Source organism: Psittacula echo (genome assembly GCF_963264785.1).
Source record: "Psittacula echo genome assembly, chromosome: 23".
In the NCBI taxonomy this organism is placed as follows: domain Eukaryota; kingdom Metazoa; phylum Chordata; class Aves; order Psittaciformes; family Psittacidae; genus Psittacula; species Psittacula echo.
In genome coordinates, this window is record NC_137748.1 from 3,212,525 (window position 1) to 3,221,138 (window position 8,614).

An 8,614-nucleotide genomic window follows, 5' to 3' on the forward strand; every position below is an offset into this window, starting at 1 on the left:
CTGGCTCTTTATTCGGGAGTATGGCATTGGGATCGTGCCGGATGCTGGCTCCAGCCATGGCACCGTCTTCACGGGCACTGCCCGGCTGGGGATGCTGGGTCTCTGTCACTGATGCCACACGACTCCATTGTCCCCTCCTGACCAAAGGGGACCCCAGACTCCACACATCTCCCGGGGCTCAGCCTCTGTGGGTCCAGCCCCAGTGGGAGCAGGTAGCAGAGGAGGATGGGGTGCTCGGGGTGCCCCCAGCTCCAGCAGCCATCCCTCAAGCTGCATCTTGAGTGAGCCAGGCCCCCACACAGCCCTTCACAGAGCCCATGATTGCCACATCCGAGGTGACACAAGGCCAAGTCCTTCCCCTGAGATGCTGCTCCTTCATGTGGGGCTTGTCCCCACGTGTGTCCCCAGGGCGTTCTAGCCGTCGGGGAAGATGTAGCTGTACTGGTTGAGGATGTGCTCCACCACCTGGTTCTGGAAGACCATGTGCATGGCCATGTTGCCCTCCTCGCTGGCTGGGCGCAGCAGCGTGGGGCCGAAGACGATGGCGATGCTCTGCACTGACATGCGGTTCTCCTCCTTGTACTCAATAACCCTGCGGGGACAAAGGGAGGTGTCACCTGGCCTGTCCCCAAATCCAGGTCCTGTCCCTCTCCATGCACCGGGTTGGGTCTGGGGGAGCGAGGAGGTGTCACCTGCAGAGGTGGTGGAACAGGACCTTCATGGTGTCGTGGTGGGCGGGTGGGAGGGAAGACACCAGCTCACGGATGCACCAGCCCCGCCGCGCCGGGTCCTGCATCTCTGCCAGGGGAGGGGACACACGGTGGGTGCTGGATGCCAGAGCATCCGACCTTGTCCCCATTCCTGTCCTCACCCCTGTCACTGTCCTTGTCATTGCCCCATCCCTGTTTCCGTACCCATCCCATCCCAATCCCTATTCCCAGCCCCATCCCTATTCCCATCCCCATCCCAATCCCTATTCCCAGCCCCATCCCATCCCAATCCCTATTCCCATCCCCATCCCATCCCAATCCCTATTCCCATCCCCATCCCAGCCCTGTCCTGCGCCTCACTGATGGCAGCGATGAACTGCTCGAAGTGGCTGAAGGGGATGAGCGGCTCGGGCAGCTCGCGGAGGAAGAGCTTCAGCGCGCCGGTGACCACATGGATGTCCTCCCAGCGCCCGTCATCCAGGTCCAGCTGCTCATCTGCGGGACAGGGCAGCACCTCAGGTGGGTCCCAGGGCCCCGCAAGGGTCCCCGTCCCCTCCCTCTCCACGGGTTCGATCCCCTTTGTCCCCTGCCCTCACCGTGCTCCGCTTTGTAGCGCAGTTTCTGGATGGTGGCCAGGTTGCCACTGACCCGGTACAGCCCATCGATGTCCAGCCCTGGCAGAGGACAACGGTGGAGATGGGGGAAAGCTCCTGGTACGCCACAACCCATGGGATGTGTCACCAGCTGCCATCGAGGCCGCTCTGGGTACCCACAACGTCCCCACAGCCCCGGGGCCCCAGGGAAAACCCAGCCATCAAATGAAGGCTTCACCCAGTGCTGTCCCCATGCCGGTGGCCCCGCGCTGTCCCTGTCCCCGCCGTGGTACCTCTCCTCTCCACGGTCTGGATGCACTGCAGGACGAAGCGCGGCACCGTGCCCCGCTCCCGCTCACACAACGCCTGCAGGGAGCAGCCGAAGACCTGATCTGGGAAAGCCAACAGGGACTTGAGCACGAGAGGTGACACCAACGGTGTCCGGGGGAGAGGCTGGGGACACTGCAGAGGGTCCTGTTCCCATAGAGCTGTGACACCGCAGTGGCTGGAGGTGATGGGACATGCCCAAGTCCATCACCAAGATGTTGGGTCAGGCTTGGTCCCCAACTCCAGCCTTGGTCATCCCCGCTCCCCTTCCAGCCTGGGGATCACCCTAAGGGGGTTCAGCCCCATCCCAAACTCCCACCCTGGATGTGTCCCCACCCCAGCACCCACCCTTGATGTAGCCCCTGTCACGCAGGGACTGCAGCGTCGGCCGCCTCTGCAGGAACTTGCGGAGCTTGTTCCGGACTCTGCTGGAGTCGCTCTCGCCGCTGGCGCTGCCCATCACTGGTGGGGACAGGGCGCACATCAGCACCATCCCAAGGGATCGGGGTGCTGCTGGCGTGTCCCTGTCCCACCACCCCAGGGAGCTGGGGACACCCCACCCTGCCCGGTGGGTGTTTGCTGGTGCCACCATGTAGGGATGGAGGCATGGATTGGATGGGGTGGGAAGGGATGAGGATGGAGACGCAGATGGGGACAGGGATGGGATGGGGATGGTCCCTGTGCCGCTGTGCCCGAGCTCACCTGCCCTCTTCTCCTCACCACCTCCCAGCTTCTCCCGGGAGCCGAACTCAGCCCCGCTCTCGGCATCCTCGTCTCCAGAGAGGTCGGTGCCCTGCGGAAAGGGCAGCGTGAGCCCCCTGTGCCCATCCCCGTGGCGGCGGGGCAGGGGCCCCTGCTCACCAGCCTCCCGATGCTGTCGGCGATCGCCTTGTGCCAGGCAGCGATGATCCCATCCGAGTCGTGCTGGATGAGGAACTCGGAGCCCTCCCGCGTCCTCAGCTGCGGGAGCAGTGGGCAGAGGTCAGGGCGGGTTGTGGCTGAGAACAGCGCCCAGCTCATTGCTCCGATGAGCACAATTAGCGCTGTTTGCTGGCGAGGAGGAAACCTGCTCCCTGTGCAAGGCCCGAGTGGAAAAACCCCTCTGGGAGCAAGAATGTGCCCTGGTGCTCTTCAGGCTGAGCTGGGCTGGTTCAGGGGTTGTTGGCAGGGGGCTGGAGCTGGATGAGCATTCAGGTCCCTGCCAACCCACACCAGGCTGGGGTTCTGTGACACCTCCATGCCCCCAGGGAAGGGTCAGTGGCTGACAGCACAGCACAGCCTTGACTGCCAGCCTGGGGACGCGTCCCAGTGTCCCACCGCCACCAACCCCAGCACATCCGCACCACTGCTGGCATCGCCCCTGCCCCACACGCAGGCCCCGCGGTGTGACCGATGTGCCCAGGGTCCCCACCTCACCTCCAGGACGTGCTTCTTGCTGGACTTGTCCCTGCCGGCCCAGGCCAGGGTGGCCCCGCGCAGCTCCAGGGTGTGCTCGGGGGTGGTCAGGGTGCTGGGGTGCCGCTGCTGGAGCAAGGGGATGAGGGTGGCACCGGCGGCACCCACCTACAGGGGACGGGGACGCCGGGGACCTGGGGGCTTCCCCCCATCCAGAGAGGCCGGTGCGGTGACCGTGCCCTCCCGTGGCGCCGCGGTCTCTCTGCAGGAGCAGGGCAATCGCTGCCGTGATGGGGGTCCTGGCCAGCAGCCTGGGGGCAGCCAGGTCCTAGAGCCGCTGTCAGCTCATGGGACATCCCCAGCGCTGCCCGGGGACCCCAGGGGTCCCCAGCTTTAGGGTGGCAGCACTGGCAGCGTTATGGTGACAGGAACCGGGGGGGGGCAGTCCCTTGGGGTGTTCATGGGGAGAAGCACCAGACCCGCTTGGCTCGCTCCGTGCCCTGGGCTCGCGGTGCTTTGGCCGCCTCCATCCAGGCTCTCTCCAGCCCCTGTTTCCACCCCAGACAGAGCCCAGCACCCACATCCCAGCACCGGGTCCCTCCCCTGCCGCCGTCACCGGGGGTGTCGCAAGACCCACGGCGGCTTCTGCATCCGGTGGCACCAGGTGCTGGCTCTGGGAGGGGGGGGCCGGGGCCCGCTTCCCCTTGCTCCTTGTGGGGCTCCTTGGGGTGCCCCGGCACCGGCTCCAGCTCCCGCATGGGGGGATGTGTGTGCGTGAGGAGACATGAGTGGTCCTGGCTCCGTCCCGTGGGTGCTGGCCCCCTCCCATGGGTGCTGGCCCCACCAAGGCCACTGGGCTCTTACCAAGGCGCCAGCAGCCGAGTGCTTGGAGTCCTTGAAGAAGGTGAGGATCCCGCCCTCCAGCACGGTCCAGGAGGAGCTCCAGTTCTTCCTGGGGAGCAGGGGGGGTCACACAGGGGGACAGCAGGGCCCGTGTCCCCTCTGCGCCCAGGGCTCCCTCATCCCCGCCGGCACCACGGGAGCCGGGATGCTCTTACCGGATCCGCTTCCCCTTGTCCACCGTCCTGGTCCTGTTGAGCACCCCGGCTTTTTCGAGGCTCTTCAACTGGAAGGCAAAGGGGGTGGAGGGGGGGTCAGGTTTGACCCTGCCCTGCGGGGTGCGGAAGGGCCGGGGTCCCTCCCCTGGTGCTCACCCACCTTCTCCTCCCTGGTCCCCGGCGCCGGCGGCACGGTGAGGACCCCGCTGTCCAGGCTGGAGCTGCTGCTGGCCCGGGCCGGGCGGCCCCATGGCCCCTGGAAGGGGAGGGTGATGCTCAGGTGAGATGGGTGCTGGGCCCTGCACCCCCTGCACCACTGAGGGTGCTCAACCCTGCAGACACCCCTGTCTCCAGCCCTGTCCCCATCGCCATCCTCATCCCCATTCGTATTCCGATCCCTGCTCATATACCCACCCCCATCCCATCCCCATTCCCATCCTTCCCTGTCCCCATCCCGTACCGTGTCGGAGGTGAGGTGCTCTGGGCAGAATACGCTCCCCTCGGGGTGGCTGTGCCCAAACCAGCTTGGGGCAGAGCCCAGCTCCTCGGGGCTCCTTGGGGACACGCAGAGAGCTGCCTCCTGCTCATAGGAGCCCACTGGCGAGCAGTACTTGGGATAACTCTCCAGCTCGTCTGGAGACAGGTTGGGATAATCCGTTTCTGGAGTGGGTGGCTGGAGAGAAGAGCCAGGTCAAGATCTTGTGTCCTACCAAGAGCATCCTCATCCCCAAGCCACAACCAGCCCAGGCGTGGGCCCCAACTCCATCATCTCCATCTCCAATCCTGTCCCTGTCTCCATCCCAGTCTCCATCTCTGTATCTCCACCTCCATCCCCATCCCCTCACCCTGCGCTGCCGGGTGCTCACCCTCTGCTCCATGGCTCCGTACCGCGTCCCCCCGGGGTGCATGTCCTGTGCTCCTCCGGTGTCGGGGGGGTCCCACGACGTCTCACCTGTCACCCAATTATAGAAAAAAGCCTGTCCGCTGCCTTCATCCACGAGCTGCTCCCACTCGGAACACCGCGGGCTGCGCGCCAGCGAGCAGGCGGGAGAGGCCTCGGGACTCACTCCATCTCCTGCCTGCCCAAAGGGACAATCCCACGTGGTCTCGCCCGTCACGGGGTTATAGTAAAACAAGTGCCCAGTGTCCGTGTCCGTGTGGGTTTCCCAATCCAAACTGGAGCTGATGGGCTCCTCCGGGACCGAGCCGGCAGCAGCGGCGGCGACTGCTTCCCGCAGCTCCTGGAGGTTGAGGTAGATGGGAGCAGGCGGCTCCTCCGGCTCCGGCTGTGCCTGGGGGGGACACGGGTGTGAGCCATGGGGCAGCGTGAGGGGGTCAGGGCCTGAATCCTGCCCTGCTGCGGCTGCCGGGGCTTCCGTCCTTTCTCTGGGTGTGAGACCGGTTTGGGTTCAAGGGACCTTAAAGCTCCTCCAGCTCCAACCCCTGCCACGCACAGGGACTCCCTCCAGTGGAGCAGCACCCCAGCCTCTGCCCCCCTGCGCTGCCATCAGCACCCTCAGCTCCAGCACCACCCCGCCAGCACCCGCAGCCCCATCAGCCCGACCTGCCGGGAGCAGAGCTGGGTGCTCAGGCCAACAGCCCCATCACAACACCCCAAAACAGGGCCTTGAGCACCCCGGGGTGCCCCCCATGGGGCTGCTCAAAGGGTAGGACAGGTCCCCGGGGGCCGCGGGGGGGTCCCCTCCTGGCACCCTTTGCTCTGCAGCTTTACAGCCCCGGAGCCTCCCTGCAATGGCTGGGGACAAAGTTCCCCAACTGCGGCCCTTCCTGTCAGCAGGGAGGGGGGGGACAACGGTGGAACGTGCCCCCCCGGGACACCCCGGAGCAGAGCGGGACAACGGATCGAGTGTCCCAGGGACACCCCATGACCCCCCATGACCCCCCTGCCACAGCGAGCGGAGCTGGAAACCCGGCACAAGAGGCCTCCGTCCTCTCGGGGACATGGGGGTGACAATGGGGGACCCAGCACTGAGCCCCCCGGCGCTTCCCTCTCCCCCATGTGTGCATTCTGGGGGGGTCACCCAACACCCCCCCCCCAGCACACCCATGGCTGCTCCCTACCTGCCCCATCCGCACCCTGCTTGGGGCCCGCTGCTGGGCCCCCGGCCCCTGATCACCCATCGCGGGGGGCACCGGGGGGGCACCGGGAGGCTCCGCTCGCACCGATGGCGCCTGTGCTGGGCCCAGCGCCCGCTGCGCTTCCTGCTCGGGTTCAGGGGCGGAAGAGGCGCCTCCGAGCGGAGCCTTGGGGCAGGATGGGCCGGGTTTGGGGATGCTGTCACCCTGGTGTCACCCCGGTGTCACCCCGGGGAAGCCAAACCCAACCGAGCCGGGATCGCACTGGGATGATGCTGTGCTGGGGATGCAGCTGGTGCTAAATCCCCCCGTGCTTGGCCCCTCTGGCATCGTGCTGTGGCACCAGAACGGAGCTGAGCCAGGGGTGCTGCATCCCCCAGCACCGGGATTAGGGTGTCCCAGCAGCCACATGGATATGGTGGCACACGGACACAGTGGCACACGGACACAGTGGCACATGGATATGGCAGCACACAGATATGGTGGCACACGGACATGGTGGCACACGGATATGGTGGCACGCAGACACGGTGGCACATGGATATTGCGGCACACGGACATGGTGGCACACGGACACAGTGGTCAGGCCAAGGCAGCCCTATCACTGCCAGCATCGGCTGGTTTTGGTGCTGGGATTGGTGGTGGCACCGGGGTTGGGGACCGCCTGGGTGGGTGTTCAGGGGCTTTGGTTGTGCACCGGGGATTAACCCAGCACAATCGGGGCTGCGGGGTGGGAAATGGGGGTCAAACATGTACCCCGGTCACCAACACCCCCTTCCCCCAGTGAAACAACCCCTGGGCAGCGCAACCCCCACAGTGGGCTTGGGGGGCTGTGGGTACCCCAGGAGAGGGGAATGGGAGGGACACAGGGACATGGGACCCCCCCTCACTGTCACCATCTGAACCCATGTCTGTGGCAGGGGGGGACCCCCCACCCATGGATGCCCCCCCCAAAAGGGTGCAGGGGGGTGCTGAGGAGGACCCCTCGCTACTTACTGGCATGGGGAGAGCGCTGGTTTTGGGGTGACGCGGGCCCCCTTATCTGGGGTGCAGCCAGCACCCACCCCCGGCCATGGGTGCTGCGCCCATGGGTGAGACACGGGCCCTGGGGAGGAGCCACAGCGCTTCCCTGTTAACCCCTTTCTGCCTCCTCTCACTGGGAATGCTGCCGGGATGGGGGGGACACCCGAAAGAGCTCCCCCGGACCAGGGGCACGGAGAGCCCGGGGGGCCCATGGGGGTGAGGCACAGAAGGTGCTTGGGGGGTGCTCGATGTGGGGGTCACTCCCCCCCCCCCCCCCGTGGTAAATGCTGGCGGCTGTGGGGGTTCGGCTCCCGGGGTCAGCTCAATGGGGGGGGCACGGGGGTCCCGGTGGCGGCAGCGGTGCTGGGCAGCCCCCGGGTGCCCGCCCAGTGCTGGGCTCGCAGGGCTGTGCTGGGGGGCACTCGGCAGGCAGAGGACCCAGCAGCCCCCCCCCAAACCCCTCCCTGCGCCGCTGCAGGGGACAGCGCAAGGGGACGGGGCCGTACCTGAGCTGCGCGGCCGGGACCCGGCCTCCTCCCGGCCACGTCCCGGTCCCTGCCGGGGGCACAGAGGGTCTCGGAGCGGCTCTTGCTGAGTGGACGAGTGTGTCCGGGGGGGTCCCTGTGCGAGCCCGGGGTGGGGGCACCGCGCGGAGCCGGGGTCACCCGGGCCAGGTCATCCAGGGAGTGCGAGGGGCGAACGGGATCCGCGGGGTCGGGTCTGAGACTTGGGGGAGCCCGAAAAGAGCTGAGAACCGGCGGCGAATCCCTCCTGGGCACTGAGTCCCTCCCGGGCACGGAGCAGCCCCTCTCCGGCTCTTCCGTTTCGGTGGCACCGATGAACCGATATTCGAATGCTGGTGCTTGCTGCGGGATGAGCGTGGTCGGATCCATCCCCCTGTATCCCTGTGGGGATGGGTTGAGCGGGGCTGGGGTGGCGATGGGGGGCAGCTCCTTCACGTATTGGGCAGGGATGTAGAAGGGTCGAGCATCCCCGCTCCTCTTGACGTGCCACCAGTGGTGGTTGGTTCTCTTCAGCAGGATGTAGCGCTCGTTTGGCTTGATGGAGACCAAGGTCCCGTCCTTGGCTCGGTACTCGAAGCCGTATTCCACCAGCACCAGCGCCTCCTCTGCGGGCACCGCCGCCTCCATGGCTGCTCCGGCACCTCCGCCTGCGGGATGTGGGGCAGGGAAGGGGTGAGGGCAGCTCCCAGCCCCTTTGGGGCGTGCGGGAATCACGTTGGGGGCTCCTTGCTCAGCCCCAGCCCCACGCAGCCATTCCACAAACCACCCAAACCTGCCCCAAACCGCCCCGGGGGTCGCTGCCGGACCCTCACCCCCATTCTCCAGCCCGTAAAGCCCCTGAACCCCAAGTCCCACAGCCCCAAGGCCACCGGGCCCCCAAACCCCAC

At 66.6% G+C, this 8,614-nt stretch overlaps 1 protein-coding gene across 1 annotated transcript; it reads right to left on the reverse strand.

Moving 5' to 3' along the window:
* Positions 1–361: 361 nt before the first annotated feature.
* Positions 362–8,354, reverse strand: ARHGAP27 (Rho GTPase activating protein 27; the record flags this gene model as incomplete). The annotated part of the gene is made up of 15 exons (XM_080633262.1): positions 362–592; positions 693–798; positions 1,071–1,205; positions 1,307–1,384; positions 1,597–1,695; positions 1,979–2,092; positions 2,333–2,423; positions 2,492–2,590; positions 3,047–3,154; positions 3,890–3,977; positions 4,084–4,151; positions 4,244–4,339; positions 4,544–4,756; positions 4,950–5,375; positions 7,710–8,354. 15 exons carry the CDS (start codon positions 8,352–8,354, stop codon positions 415–417), a joined length of 2,544 nt encoding a protein of 847 aa, XP_080489388.1. The 3' UTR covers positions 362–414.
* Positions 8,355–8,614: the final 260 nt, after the last annotated feature.